Source organism: Rhea pennata, chromosome Z (assembly GCF_028389875.1).
Source record: "Rhea pennata isolate bPtePen1 chromosome Z, bPtePen1.pri, whole genome shotgun sequence".
Lineage (NCBI taxonomy): Eukaryota > Metazoa > Chordata > Aves > Rheiformes > Rheidae > Rhea > Rhea pennata.
In genome coordinates this window covers 77,539,303-77,555,328 of record NC_084702.1, presented here as the reverse complement: position 1 = coordinate 77,555,328, position 16,026 = coordinate 77,539,303, and the positions used below count along the sequence as shown (strand labels likewise).

At 39.2% G+C, this 16,026-nt stretch overlaps 1 protein-coding gene across 4 annotated transcripts in view; it reads left to right on the top strand.

Moving 5' to 3' along the window:
* Positions 1–16,026, top strand: part of EPG5 (ectopic P-granules 5 autophagy tethering factor) — a 56,536-nt gene that overhangs the window by 11,783 nt on the left and 28,727 nt on the right. For all 4 annotated transcript variants that reach the window (XM_062599235.1, XM_062599237.1, XM_062599238.1 and 1 more), the window contains 11 exons: positions 139–289; positions 1,334–1,489; positions 1,944–2,101; positions 6,234–6,388; positions 7,006–7,146; positions 7,381–7,545; positions 8,621–8,740; positions 10,352–10,611; positions 12,869–13,009; positions 14,430–14,574; positions 15,558–15,755. In XM_062599235.1, coding sequence (XP_062455219.1) covers positions 139–289; positions 1,334–1,489; positions 1,944–2,101; positions 6,234–6,388; positions 7,006–7,146; positions 7,381–7,545; positions 8,621–8,740; positions 10,352–10,611; positions 12,869–13,009; positions 14,430–14,574; positions 15,558–15,755 — 1,790 coding nt within the window. The remainder of the gene's footprint in view (positions 1–138; positions 290–1,333; positions 1,490–1,943; positions 2,102–6,233; positions 6,389–7,005; positions 7,147–7,380; positions 7,546–8,620; positions 8,741–10,351; positions 10,612–12,868; positions 13,010–14,429; positions 14,575–15,557; positions 15,756–16,026) is intronic.

Here is a 16,026-nt window from a genome sequence, read left to right as displayed (position 1 = left end):
ATTTTTTTTTTCCTTCTCTCTAATCTCTGGATAAGTACATGAAAATATTGCTTGCTGGATACCTTATCTGCATAGATTGTTTGTACTTTCATATTTAAATTTTGATTGACAGTGAATACTTTTTTTTTTCTTTTTTAGGTTCTTATTGCCCTGAAAAAACAACTCCCCATGAGATGATGAAAATATTTGCTTTTGCAGACTCCTTAGTAGAACTTCTGTCTGTGGGGTTGGAAACGTTTAACAGAGCCCGCTACAGGCAGTTTGTGAAACGAATTGGTCAGCTGATCAAGTGAGAGCGTATCTTCTATGTTACGATCAGATCTGAACAGACTCAGACTCTTGCATTAAGGGGCGATGTTAGTCACAAGTGATATAGTACAATTAGACGTGTGTATGAGCTTGTGCATCTGCTGCAAAAATCTGTTACTTGCATTATTATGGTGCTGTCATCCTTACTGTAACTTCACTGTTCATGCGGGTGCTTGCCGGAATAATGAATTCTTACGAAGTGCTGAAGTCTTAAGGTAGTGGGCCATTTGTATAACACTGCCTTCTGCAGCAGTTTATAAACAGGTGGTAGCAATTTGATGGGCGTATATGCCAGTTTTGCCCTGCTCCTATAGGGTCTTCCATTGCAGAAGAAAATGTATTTCTCATAAGATGTCTTGTTCATACTTGGTTGTTTTTGTCTTATTAGCAGCTCTGAATTTTAAATCAAAAAAGCAGTTCCTGGGTAGCCTTTGTGCTGAGAGTAGGATTAGCTGATCTGGGAATCTGAAACTGTGGAGTCCTAGAGTCCCAAACTGCCTGTGTAATGGGGAGTTGCAGAGTCTAAATGTGTGGCAGTAAGGAAACACGTGTTGGAATTGGAAGAGTTGCTCTAGCAGTCACTTAATATGTCCTGACTAGTCTGATTATGCTTTCTGACCTAACAGTATCCTCCTTGAAACAAAATCTATATTTTTCCTTGTTCTATACTGAGTAAGTTAGTGCTCTAATAATTACTCCTGTCTGGGCTTTTTGCATGTATTGCAAGTTCATAAGGAAAGATTGCTTTAAGGCTTAAAAACTTCATAAAAAACAAATTTTGTATAACAGTGCTTCCAAAATCAAGAAAGAACAACACTGGAGTTCATAGACTGAACTTGTCTAAAGAGGTGGGGAAAGTATGTATTGTTTATACAGAAGTTTCTTAGAAACCAGAGGGCAGAGGCTTAAACTTGTTTATCTTATAACTAGACTCTGGTCTAGTTGCACGCATTTATGTTTCTATACTGTGGTGACATATGTAATGATCTTTCTTCAACTCGTTTCTTCTGTTTCTGCTGTGTAGGATGACACTTTGTCATGTGAGTGACCACTGGGCCCAATATGTTACCTGCAATAAACAATATGGATCAATAGCACATCCTTATTCCGTGGAGAAGTTGCAACTAGAGTTTGATGAACTGTTTTTTAGAGCTGTTCTACATGTTCTGAAGGCCAAAAGGTGGGCGGTTCGATGATTAATACCAAAATACTGCATTAAAAAGCCGGTATCGTGGAATGAGGGTCATGAGAAACGGTCATGCCAAATCAGTTCCTTCACCCTGAAACATTCCCTTTCAATGGAAACTGGCTTTGGTTTGGAGGAGTTAGATGTTTGAAACTTGGAACTGCAGTAGCTTTAGTATTTACTCTTAATGATTTAGAGAATTCTTTAATATGCAGGATTTTTCAGCTCACTGGAAGTATCAAGACGGGCAAAAGTCTTAAACTGTGGTTTCTAGGATCAGACTAGGGGAACTTGCTCAGCTCAGAATGAGGTCAGGTCAGAATGAGAGGTGCTAAGACACATTCTCACATTTCTAATTCTGTAGTATGACAGAAAATTTTGGCACCTGTCTGCATTCCAAGTGTTTGGGATTTATCAGGGCAAAACACTTTGTCTTCAAATCCAACAGGTTGGGAGTCTGGCTGTTCATGTCTGAGATGCCTTATGGAACTTTATCCAGCAATATGCTTTGGAAGCTCTTCTTTGTTATGCACTGTGCGGAGAGTGAGCACCTGGAAAAGCTCTGCTCTACTCTACAACCTGCTGACTTCAAGCAGAGGCTTAAAGGTAGAATCCCTTTGCTCAGAACCAATTCTAACTGATTCAGCTGCTACTACATCAGCAAAAGTTTTAATGCTGTTTAGGATCTGTTGTTAAATATATCCTCAGCTGCATGACTGGTCCAGAGGCCTTGGAAATATCTTGGGCAGTTTGTGGGATTGTAGCAGTGACTTGGCTAAACTATCATTTTTTTCAGGAATTGTCACATAAGCTTAAATCTATTGTCCTTGATTTTTCTGTCTGTGACTGTGATTGCTTACTGGCTGCTTCAGAGGCCTGTAAGAATGCCAAGCAGTAGGTACATCTTGTGTATTCTCATGTCAGGTTCCGTCTTGGTCTCTAACAGTATTTTGAGATTGAGTTTTAAATCCAGACATACAGAATTTTGTATCACTTCTAGCTCTTTTTCAGTTGGGAGCTGTTGACTCACAACTGTTGAGTCGTACACATACACCAATCGCCTTTTATTTTTCTTCCTTATTAGATTTGTCTTCTGTAGTTTATTATGTTGGAGTTCTGCTTGTTGTTTTTCACAGCTACGTGTGTTGCCCTTATCTCATACCTTCTTTTAATGCTTTTCTTGCTCTATGTGCTATCTGTTCTTTCTTTTTTTCCACCTTCACGTCTTCCTCTGTTGATCTTTGCAGTAATTGTGGTGGCTTTAGCTATGGCAAGATTATTTTGAAGCTAGTTGAATGCTGGTTTCCTTTTACTGCCTTCTACATGGAAAACGTTTCAGGACTTTGACAGGGAGACAGTTTTTTTTAATTATTATTTTTATATATATATATATATATATATAAATATATATAAATATATATAAAAATAATATTTTTTTAAAAAGCAGTAATGCCTTGTTTCACAAGCTCTTTCTCTTTTGGGACTATCAAATTGAGAAAAAAAATCTTAATCTCAGTTGCTTTTACTCTTCAGCTAGCTGGTAGTCCAAATAGCTGTTGTCACACAAAGTATTTTGATGGAGAAGCAGGTGAAAATAGAGATCTTGAGAGCTTATTGAGCATATTTCTTGCATTTGTACAAGGTCAGCAAACGTGAGGCAGTTTATACAGTAGGACAGGGGTATCAAGACTGTAGCTATGCGCTTTTTGTGAGCTGCTGATATGTTTTGGCTGTCCAGTGCTACTTAGAAACAGTTTCAGTGGGAATACAAATCCCGTCCCCCCCCCCCCCCCCAAATTTTTGTTGTAGGGTTTCATATTTGCATCTCAAACAAAGAAAGCATAATATAATGCAGTGGGTTGCAGCTCTGACATTAACAAGCAATTTTTTTTTATTGGAGCTTTGTTTTGCATCTAGCTAACTCTTATGTTTTGAAGTCCCTGGTATGCTGATGCAGGATATTTTCATCCTCTTCATTCTCCTTGCTGGGTTATGTCAGCGTGTTGATGTTTTTCACAAATGTGTAGACAGCGAAAATCAACAATTATTTCAGTGAAATCCATCTAATCTTCTGAAATAGTGTCTTGACTGACAATTATATGATGCTGACTTAGTTTTCCATAAATCATACCCTAATAGTCCTTGGCATTAACATTCATTTGGGGCAGGGAGAGATTTCTTAAATTAATTTCATCTCCCAAATTAATTTTGAGAAACATTTAATAGTGGTGTGTCTGTAGATGCTAGCAAAGCTTGGTCATTGGTGAAGCTTTAGGCTTGCACGTGTAAAGACAGGAGAATAGCTGATTTTGGGGGATAGGCAGAATCAGCATGATGAGTAAAGCAAGGGAGCACGGTTATTAGGGTATTAGGACAGCCTCTGGACTGAGAACTGCCAGACACGTAATAAACTCCTGGGGGAAGTGATGGAAGCCTGGTTACTTTGTGTATTCCTGAGAGGGCCAAGTGTTAAATTTACTGTGGAACACAGATTTTCACTGGTAAGCAATGATCTGATAAGTTTTTTTTCTTTTTTGATCTCCGATATCTGCATGGGCACAAATACCTGTTCTCCTGAAATTTCATAAATGATGATCGACAATTCTGTCATTTTGCTTCCATTGCACTAAGTAGTGAGAACTTACTGTAACCAGAGATGTTGTTCAACTTCATTACTGTCATGTCTAAGGGATTACCAAGATTTGAGGAGCGAGTGATTTTTAGGGCTGCTAAACTTGAATAGTGTGCTGCAGTGTATGGGCAGAGAGCAAAGGGGACGACTGGGTCAAGTAGCAACTGCTTGGTGCAGAACATTGCTCTGCTCTGAGGCGATGGGACTGAGATGGAGCCTGTCTTCTCCCCTCCCTCCTTCTCCTCATCCTTCAGTCCCAAGATGTGGCCTGGTGGGAGTTTGTGGGGATGGCGTTGGGGCCTGCAGAGTGGAGACCCTGGTTACAGTGACAGCAGGTCACGAGCTGTGACTTGCAGCAGAGGTGGTGTTGTGGGTATCTGCTTGGCAACTGGCTCCAGCTCACGCCCTTCAGTTTGTGGACTTCATCCTTGACTTTACCAGGCCCTTTTTTCTCTCTTGCCATCTCCTTCCAAATCTCTTCTCTTCTTAGCTAATCTATGCTTAATTAAACACACGGGCAAGTCCTGGTGCTTGTATGATATTTGCTGTTGCTGGGCTGTTCATGACTTGTGTGTTCTGTCCCTTCCTGCTCCGTGGCGTGCTCTGCTGTGCCAGTTTATAGAAGTGGTGACCCAATCTTCTTGGTCCTTACCCACTACCATAAAAATGTGTCTCCTAACTTCTGCTGTTAAGGCAAAAGGTAACATGAGAAGAAGAGATGAGTGGATGGGACAGAGATTGCTGCAGCTTTGTGACTTCTTACATGAACGTGTCAAGAATGTAGTTCATTTTACTGTATGGAGAAACTCCTTACTTAGACTGCACAATTCTCCAGCACGTTCTTCACGAGATGTGTTGTTTAAGTCTAATCTTCGCAGATTGAGGTACAGTTATGAGATTGTTGAAAGCACTTGAAATAGAATGTAACCGAGGTGGAAGAGTTAATCCTCGGCATGCTGAACGCACGTGGCTGTGCGGGCTGAGAAGCTGAGTACCTCAGTGAGTGCTTTTTTTCAGTACATTCAACTGCTGTGATAAGGTCGCTGTAAACCGTTTCTGCTGTTATGTTATACTACAAAGGAAGCAGAGCACTCGCCAAACCATTTTACAGCCCAGATGCAGCTTTCAACAATTCCTTTGCTTTTTAGCACAGACACTATTACTTAATTTGCTTAGAATAAATTGAAGACAATTATTTAAAGTGCTGTTCAAGTTTTGTGGTAGCCCCTGAAGGGAGGAATGGAGAAAAATATTTAATTACATTCGACTACTTTCTATTCCTGTTTTAAAACTTGCCTTCAACATGTCTGTACTAGTTGTAAGGAGAAATTTGTCTTGAATTCAAGCGAGAGCATCTCTTATCCTTCGTGTGCTCCTGTGCTACTTCAGTTGTCTGTTTTGCAGAGGTACTTTCCAAGCGTATGTTCAATACTTCTGTTTTTACTGAGTTTGAGAAATGAAATTGAGCTTTTTGTTTAACTCTTGGATGTAACTGGGGCCCGGGGCTAGATGCTTGCAGTACTCTCTCTCTTTTGTAATCGGTGTAGAATGGTTTCCCTAGTTTAGTTGCTGCTTGAAATTTTAGTATGTGGAATGGACAAAACCTCCCTGCTCTGCTTCGATGTATGCTCAATTTTAATCTTCTCTTGATTATAGTGCTAATTAAACTATAGAAAGAATTCAGTTTTTAACCTATGGAATTAATTGCTGCAATATATAATGGAAGCTAAAACTGTAGCAATATTTTTAAAAAGCAAAATATCCAAGCAGATCCTCCTATGAATGATCAACACTGCCTAATTAAAAATTAATATTAAAAATTAAATTCTGGTCTTTCTTAAAACAGTCTTAGTTTCATCATGAGTGACTGCCGTATTTGCTGAAGCATGTGGGCACGCTGTTCCGTCACTACACACTACAGTATTTTTTTGCACTTTATTTCAAAACAGCTGGTACCAGTCACTTCTGAAGACCACCAAGGATGATAATTCCTCTGTCTTTGGTTTATTCTCTGGGATTGGGCTGTGAATGAATACATAAATATTGATAGTGTACTTCCTGTAACAGTTCACTTAATATGTTTGTGTATTTTTATTTTTCCCCTAGATCCAGAGCACCTTGAAAGCTTTGAAAAGTATCTTAAATCAATGAACTGCTCAGAAGAAATATGTCTGCTTACCACATTTGCTCAGATGGCACAAACGAAACGGGCTGATGTGGATGAGGATTTTATCAAAATGATTGTTCTGGAGATATATGAGGTGAATAATATTACTGGTCAGTTCAGCAAAAGGATGAAAATGCTGTTGCTCTTTCTGACAGTGAAAAGTGTGAAGCATTCCTCACTTCCATAGCTTATAAACCTCCCAAGTAGCTGTCTTAGTCTCACGGCTGAACAATCTAAGACTGACTTAGGATATCCTAAGGTGCTTGTTCTCTTTTGCGAGAGAAAATGGCTTTTCTGTAGACCAAGCCAGAATGGAAGAAAAAAAAAAAACAAACCCCAAAAACCAAAGAAAACCCCAAAAAACCAAGACCCCTCACATCTCTCCTTTGCTTGTTTTTTCTCTCAGGTCTACCTTGTAGCTCTGAAATTCCTTGTGCATATTCTCTGTTATTTTATTGTCATTCATACATTCAGTTTTGATCTCTGTTTTTGGCATTGTGTTGTAAGAATTTCACTTGATGTGTTAAATGCAAATGCCAATATTAAAATTGATTATCCTAACATCTATCGGCCTTGTTGTCTGGGATCAGCAAGAGCAATTTGGTTCTGTGTTCTCCAAAAGATGTTTCATTGCGGTATCAGTGCACTGTTTATTGCAATGTCAGTGAAGGCCAACCATAATGAATACTTTCTCTCTGCTCATCTTCTCAGGTGTCCTACGTTAGTCTTTCCACAAGAGAGACATTTTCAAAAGTTGGTCGGGAACTCCTGGCAGCAATAGCCAGCACCCATACACAGATTATCTCTGTACTGCTGGATCGAGTTAAAGACACCATTGAAAAGGTTGGGATGGTAGGTGTTAACCTCTGTCATTTAAAGAGGGCACCCAGTTACAGCTAGGAAGAGATCATACCAGACAGTGTTATAAGATACCTCTTGGTTTACCTGGATCATGTTAAAGAGCTGTGTGTGTTTGGGTTTTTTTGATAATATCACTGTTTAAGTGTGTGGTAGAAAGGCATAGTGCTGATTATTGTTTCGTACTACATACTGATTAGACTTTTGTTCTATTTTCTGCCCTCAAAGGTTTCTTTATATCTGTTTAAAGAACTGCCGTTGCATCTGTGGAAGCCTTCTTCATCTGAGATAGCGCTGATTCGTGACTGGTTATTAACTAACAGTCTAACCACAGTGGAGAATAAACTAGCCTGTGTTATCTTGGAAGGGCTGAACTGGGGATTTGGTGAACATGTAAGTATTAAAAAGACAGAAGACTGGACACCTGGTCAGTTTTTGAGAGGAAAAAGTATTATTCAGTCTGAAACTATAGTTATGAATTTGTGAGAACAGTTAAAATAATTTACATAAATTATGTTTTGGTAATTTACATAAATTTGTAATTTACATTTAATATGTAAACTGCTTTGTGTGCTTTTGCAGTGCTATGCCTTCAAACATTGCAGTGATTTTTCTAGCGTTCTGCCTGAGGATTTGTTTGTGTCACTCTTCAGCAGTGATGCAGCTGAGGTTAAAAGAGATATTTAAGCAGGAGTTTCCTCTCTCTAAACAAGAGGAAACATCCAGTGGCATAATTTTTGTGAGTCACTTGACTAAGGTGATCTGTGACTGAAGAAACAGAGGAATCCTCCAAGAGGTCTGTGTGACACTGGTATGACTAGTTTGCAGGATTATATCCAAGCATTTTTTTGTAGAATTCAAGAAAACTTAAGATTGAAATAGAGACTTCAGAGCCCTGAGTGTGATATAAGACTGGAATAACCCATTCTATCCAATATTTTTCAGGAGCTCCATCTGTTCAGGACACAATCCAGGTCAACTGTTTTTTCAGAGAAACAGAAATTAATTTGAGGCAGTAGTCTTGCCTGTGTTTAAAAAAAAAAAAATAGATTTGTGACTACAGCGAGACATTTCAGTATTCTGATATGTGCACTTGATTGTACTAAACCCTTCCCTTTGCTGTGGTGATCCTCCGACATGACGCTTGCCTTACTTCCCCCCTATTTCTTGGTAACCTGCATGAAAACAGAGGAATAGTAGGTCCTGGGAGAACTTGTGAGGCCTTTGCTGTGAGATAAGAGTCATGTTGGAGCCTGTTGACATGGGGGAGAAAGTAGATCTTTAAGGTGGCAGCTGATAAGAGGAATTACAGTATTTTGATACAGTTTGTAGTAGGACGGGTTTTGGCTTTTTGTTTTTTGGGGTTTTTTTGGTTGGTTAGAGTTGATTTTTGTTAGTGCGGTTGAGCAGTATGGTTTTAGAGACCTTTTTAAATGGAGCGAAGTTTGGTGTGATACTCTTTTAACAGGATGCTCTTCATCTGGATCCAGCTGTTCATTCTGAAGTTGCATTGATGGTCCTGGAAGCATATCAGAAATATCTCCCCCAGAAACCATACGCTGGGCTGCTTTCTGAAAGTATAAAACAGGTATTCCTTCCTCAGAATTACAGGGAATAATTTATTGCTGATGACTGAAAAACTTCAGGACAAGACCCCTGTTTTCTTTTCCTTTTTCTTTTCTTTTCTTTTTTTTTTTTTTCCCTGTTAGTATTAGAACATCATAAAATACCACCTCCCTGGGGATTTTTGCACCCCATAGTAGTATCTTAAAATAATACTGTTTGCCTTAAAAGTTGAGCTTCTATACAAGAGACAAAACTTAAATTTGTCCCCCTTTTTGGTTTGCATTGTTACCCAGCCTGTAGTTACATGGTCACAAACTGTTTTTTCCAAAGGTCCTTTACCCATTATGATACTTGCTTAATAAAAGACTGTTTAATATTACTAGTGAACATAAGAGAATTCCTTCTCTTGTCTCTAGCTTTTAATCTTACATTTTTTGAAGACTCAACTACTAATCTCTCTAAGCTTTTCAGTAGTGAACAATGCTGTTACCTGAACAGCCTACAAACATTTTTTACAGCACACAAGTGACTGAGGAAGGTATGGCCCAAGTTATAGAAGGGCAATGGAAGGATAGAAAGGTCAAGTTTAAAAATCTCTTCTTTTTTGGATGTTCAGTCTAAAATGCTTGTATTAATTTATTTGTATCATATAAATTAGCATTTGTGTGGTGCTTTGTTTTCTCAGTATTTCTTGTACAGCATTTTCTCCTTTCTTCCTGTGTATTTTTCCCATTTTTTTCTTCCCACTCTTTGTTCCTTATTGTATTCTGTCTGTCCTTCTTTGTTTCTCTGTACTATTTAATCATGGTTGCCTTGTGCCAGCTAAATGAGTTCTCTTTTTTTGGCTCATTTTTACTGTGGTTGCCACCTGTATTGCTGGGCGCGTCCTGACGTGCATGAACCCATAGCTGGAATCTGAATAAAAATTTTGTTCTGGTTCTTGTACACCCTACTCAAGGAGGACAAAATTTCTGCATTGTTTTCTGATCTGAAATTCACACTGGTCTGTAAAAATGCATGTGATGTTTTTTTCCACTTCAAAATTTTATAATTGATTTGAGCCTAAACAGACTTTTCATAAGACACACATACCTGATCAACACAGAGCCTCTCCCTATTTACATTACAGACTTGCTTTCCAAGAAGAACCTGCCGGATTTTAGGCTTTTTGTTACAGATTGTATTTTTGTGTATTTTTATTTTTACCGGCAGTCTTAAGCATTGCTAAACTTTATATATATATATATATATATATATATATAAAAATAAAAATAAATAATTTCAGCAATATGTTTATTTTATATATATGACTGGCTTAATGTTATATGTGGAAAAAAAAAAGAAAAAAAGAATCCAAGGTCAATACCTAGTTTGGAAAACTTTGGCCAAACAGCATAGATTGATAGAGTTTACCAAAAGGACTGGCATGAGCAAGATCGTAGAAACGGGGATTTGAGCTAAACTTTAACGAAATAATGTGTCAGAAAAACAGCAGCTGTTGCCTTGGTCTCCGACTTAGGGTCATGTTAGAAGAAGAGATTCCTCTGAGCTGGTCCAGGTCCTGGACGAGCGCTGTGCTTGCTGTAGTACGGCTGTGCTTCCTCTCGCTTATGTTGCTGCTTCTTTGTTTCAGGTCTCCTACTTAGCCAGCATTGTTCGTTATGGAGAAACACCGGAGACTTCCTTTAATCAGTGGGCATGGGGTCTGATTTTGAGGTTAAAGCTTCACAGAAATGACCGTGGCGTGCGGCAGGGCTGGCCTGCGGTCTCTGTACCTGACAACGTGCACGACATGACGGAGTCGGTCACGCTTCACCCGCTCCTGAAGGCTGTTAAAGCAGGCATCCCCGTCGGCTGTTACCTGGCACTGGCAATGACCGTGCTTGGTCACGAGTAAGTGTGTCTTCTCCTGGCCACCTCGGGTGGATGGCCCTCGTTGCTGAGCATCCTACCTAATGGTGAACTGAGGGCTGTTAACGTCTCTGTGCGAACTTAAAGATGATAAAGGACTTCTGATGCAAGGCGTTGAGCTGTCATCGAGGATAGTAGTTTAGAGTAACATACCATTTCGTTTATTTTGCTAGTGCTAATTTTGGTCTTCTGCGTGTTTGGGTAAAATAGTGATAAGAAATAATAGTGAAACTGCTGAGGTTAGCGTGACTGTTGTGGGCAGGAATAACTTTGAACTGCATCTACCAAAAGGGTTGTCCTGCAGTTCAGCTTTTTTAGCAGAGTAGTCAGAAAATAGAGTGAGGGGAGGAAAAAAAAAATCATGCTGATAACATTTCAGAGTCCAATACTCTCTAACCAGGTTCTTGTATTTATTCCACACGCATGGAGAGGCAACGTTTAATATAAAAGTTTAAATTAAAGATATTTGATGTTACAAGATTTTTGGTTTAGCAGAGGGATACAGCAATATACTGAAATCACAGTACAAGTATAATTGCTGTACCAATTTTTTATAATATGCTCACTGTCATGACCATGGATGTCCTCAGTCGCTGGGAAGGAATACGAGGGTTGAAGCCACCTTCAGCCTGCTGCTCTCTTCAAAAATTCCTTTATTAGTTGTTTAGGTTTTATACTCTGTGTTGGGCTGAGCCACGTATACGCTTCCCCCATGCATCTGGCTAATCTCAGGGAGACATTCACATTCCTTGTTCGATTGAGAAAGAAACTTTTTTTTTTTTTTTTTTTTTTTTTTTTTTATCAAATTTATGACTACTTACCTAAAGCAAAGGTCATCCTCTGGCTTCCCTTGTGCTAAGATAAAGTCAGTTCTCTGTGCAACAGTTGTGATTACTAAGTTACATCTTCCTGAGCTTGAAGGGCATCTTGCCAGTGTTCATCTCTGAGCCTTCTTTTCATTACAGGGGTTATTGGTCGGTTATGTATAATAAATTGAGAGCTTTATAATCTTAATATTGAAGCTTCTAGCACTGGCAGTGTTCCAACACAGTCTTTTCCTGTGCTCTCAGCTAGTTTGTAGATAAGGCTCTCCTCTGACAGAATCAAATGTACTACTTGATTAAGGAACAGATATGGGGGCAGACTTCAGTCCCGGGAGAGACTTTGATAGGTTTCTCCGAATCAGGGATCACTTCAGTTATGTCATCATCTTATTCAAAGTTTTGGCTACTTTTGTTTTGTGCATGCAGTGTTGCTTTACTCTTCGAAGAGAAACTGTCTTAGAGTTCTTCCCCTAGACATTGCTTGAGGCTAAGGTTATTTTGTAGGTACATATGTGCACCTCCCATAGTATTAGAGTAACTTGAGATTGTTATGGAGCTACTCTGGTTTGAGAGTGGAAGGTTTGATGCGACTTTGAACACAGAGAAAAACAAGGAATGTTTTTAATTTTCCTTTTTTTTTTTTTTTTAATCACACTGGCCTTGTGAAGAATCATTTGACGTTCATCTTCTGTGTAAATAATAATATGTATCATGAAAGTTCAAGGCCAATGATGATAATGAGCAGAAGAAACAAAGGGCTATGCTGCATGTTAACATTTAATACTAAAGTTTGTCTCAGAGTAGATGTGGGATTGGTATTCTTTGTCCTGTCCTAATGTGCAGCCCTTCTGCACTACTGAAACTTGATGCAAGTAAATAAACTGAAGAAGCTGCAAGTGATCCATTTTTCTGGACAGTAGGAGTAGGATTCATCTCCACTGACTGTAGCCACCTAAATACTTAGTGTAAGGTTGTCCTTTGAGCTCCGTCTATAGGTGGTGGAGAAAAAGCTCATGTCCAGAGGATCATACACCCTAATTGACTCTCAAAGATAAACTTCATGTATAGGTGTTTCCATTGCCTGGAGTGAGAGGCTGGCTGACTAGTTAAGCCAGAAACTTGACCTGTAAATGGCTGAAACCCTAGATGAAGACCTGCATGTGGTCATTACCCCCATCTCCAGTGTTATTTAGAACAGAGGACACAAATCCCCAAAAGGGCAGAAAATACTCAGAGATCTCTGAGTCCTACAACTGAAGGAAAAATTCTGTAAATTTACTCTCTAGGACTTCAAAGGTTATATAAAAAGATATGAATGTCTGTATATCTCAGTTCACAAAGAAACCTGTTTCTTGCTGTCATTAGTGTCTATGCTTTTGCTTATTTATTTATTTATTTATTTTTTGTTTTGACAGTGTTGAGAAATTCTGTGCTGAAGGGATCACTCTTTTGGGTGTACTTGTCCAGTCTAGATACCTGAGAACAGTAGTCCATGTGCTGGATAAAATTTTACCTCTGTTTTACTCTTGCCAGTATTACCTCCTGAAGAATGAACAGTAAGCATAATAATTTCCTAATACATTTATTGCTAAAGAGCAGTGAAAGTTAATCTTAACTGTGAAATGTATCATGTTTCATTCTGGATTTTGCATCTAGTACGAATGAGACACAGGTGACTGGAAAAACTTCTGGTTTGCCAAGTTACTTTTTGTCATAACTGTGTCATCAACCACAGTAAATGGAAACCTGGGTTGCAGACATCATGTGCATGGACATCTCTCAGGACGTTGCCTCTGTGCGACACAACTGGTCTCTGGATGGCTGTATTGACAAGAGTTGTTTTTAGATAAGCTAGATAGATGAACAGGCAACATTGTTTAACTGTGTCCATATTGATAAGCTGAGCAACAACTGGAAGCGTTCCCAAGGGCTGGACCTTGACTGTCTGTCCTACTAAGTTAGTAACATAGTGCCATGCTGTACTTCTGGCCTGGTCTGCCTAGCAGTCTCCCAAACAATACCTGAGCTAGATCTGAGTGTTGAAGTGGATCAAGGACCATTCCCAAGTGGCAGCCTTGATGGGGCCATCCTCTTTTGGAGGGTCGGAGAGTTAACAGTAGATGCATAGGCTGCTCTATGCCACTTGGGTTCCGTGCCGGAAAATGGTCTGTGGCACGTGTAGCTTACTAGCTTGACAGTTTCTGTCAAATAGTTACTGCAGTTCTGTTGAGCATGTTGCAGTCTTGAAATACTATTGACAAGGTTGTGCCTTGCAACTTACTGCTGGAACATCTGTTAGGGCCTACTAGATGTTCCTAATGACATTGTCTTCTCCAGAAAGCTGGAAAGTGAGTTTCTGGGATGTCAAACATATGCACTACTGTTTGCTGTCTGAAAACTCAAGATGTGTTGCTGTGCAGTCAGGCCAGGCAACAGGTTTATTTTGCAGTGTCAGCCACTGTTCAGTTCTCATGGGTTTTGGATTGCCTTACAGTTTCAAATACTTATGAGATAGTTTTGGGTTGTTTCATTGATGTCAGAGTAGTTTTGAATGTGCCCCATTCCTTTTTTTTTCTTCTTTTCCCCCCTTTTTTCCAAAGCAGGTAGTGCTGCAGCTATAGTTTTCTATGCAAGGTAACTTCAGTGTAAATCCTCAATACGTAGACTCCTTTCTTGTGTAAATTTTTCCTAACTTTTGTGCAAGTTTGCATGTTGGGCTTGTAAGTCTTGATAAGCTGTTCTGAGTTACAGGCTGCCTTGAATTGTGCATACTATGCCTATAATATGGTTTAGTGGAGCAATTAATACTCTGCAGCATGATTGTGAAGCAGAACCCTGTATATTAGGGTCAACTGGTGCTAATGAGCTGTGCTAAATACTATATAAGTTTTGAATTCTTTAGAAGCAGCTCTTCTGAATATTATGTTGTAGGAGAAATTTCAGGATTGACTGAATTGAGTTCATTGATATCCCCAGGTTTTTATCTTATATTCAACTGTTCCTTCACCTGGATAGTGGAGTTCCTCAAGGCATGACCCAACAGGTTACCCATAAGGTAACACAACACTTGACAGGAGCAAGCTATGGAGAAAACGTTAAGCTACTCAGTAGTATGATGCAGGTAAGTTTGGTGGTGGTGTTTTTGTGTTTTTTTTTTTTTTTCCTTTTGTTTTTAAAGCTGTGTGCCTCACGTGTACCTGAGGGGCTTGAAAAGAAATTGAGATGTGCTCTCAATAGCAGAGTTTTTTTCACTGGATTAGAGTTTAAGGTCAGGGTGGATACTGAATCTGCTGTGGAATATCCTGCATCAGGCTCAAAAAGTTGTGTTAGTTTTCCTGAAATGCTTTGGCTTAAGTGGCGTTGAGCACAGGAAAAGTGTTGTCTTGAATTTCTGGGGTTACTTAAGTGTCTGAGATAATTTCGATAGAAAAATGCTTTTCATATTTCAGGGGGAAGTGGAAAATGCTTAAAATCTGTACCAGTCTGATATTAGGAGGGAGATAAGGAATGAATTCTAGCCTTACCCTATATCTAGCAATCCATGCAACTTTGGGCATGTTAACAGATGTGCCATCCAGATTTCTTGGAAAACAGGTTTTTGGATGCCATATTAAAATTCTGTTAACAAAAGAATGAGATATATAGCACTAGTTTCTTGCTTATGTTTGAGGATTGCAGCAGATACTAATACTTGAAAGTTTTGCTTTTGACCATTGATTTATGGTTAAGGTATGAAAAATACTACTGGCTCGAAAAATAAAATACTGTGGTTTTCTTAGTGCAGACAGGTCATGAACTAAGACCTACTAGTGTTAGAGAGAGGTAAAGACTGAAGAGAAGCACAGCTGCTCTGGGAAGTCCTCTTGCCTCTGTGTCTATTTTTCTGATTGCACAAACTCCATAGATCTCTAGGCTACAGCAACTCTCTTGAAAATTGGAGATTGCACATAATTTACAGCAATACTCTTATGACTATGTGAAAATAATATATATTTTTTTTAAGCATAGGCCCTGAGCTTCATGTGAATTAGACTTCTTCATTAAACTGTTAGACTTTTCCTGAAGCTGCGAGCCCTTGTATAATTCTACCTTTTAATTTGACAGACTCACATTTTTCTAAGCAGCCAGCCGAATGGCGTGGGGTCAGCAGCGGTACTGGAGTTCTGGGTTCAGGTCCTCACCAGCCAGCAGCTGTGGCACAGGGACAGGGCAACGCTCTTCTTGCTGGATCACTTATGTAAAGCTGCTTTCCAGTATAGTCAGGAAGACTGTGTACAAAAACTACTCTACCAACAGCACAAGGTAAATGGGTGTGATGTATTGGTGTGCATGTTGAGTCAGTGGACAATTTACATGTTGCTCATTCTAATTTTTGATGTGCATACATTTTCATGAAGTGTACCAAGAACAGTCATGATGATGAGTGATAATGAGATTATGCTATCTGATTTGGTTCGGAATAGGTCGAGATTAATGATCTGGCTGATATTTAAATAATAATAATAATTGAAACCTATTTTTAACACAGATTTTCATTTGAAGGTGTTCTTAGTATTTTAATCTGTAGTCTTTG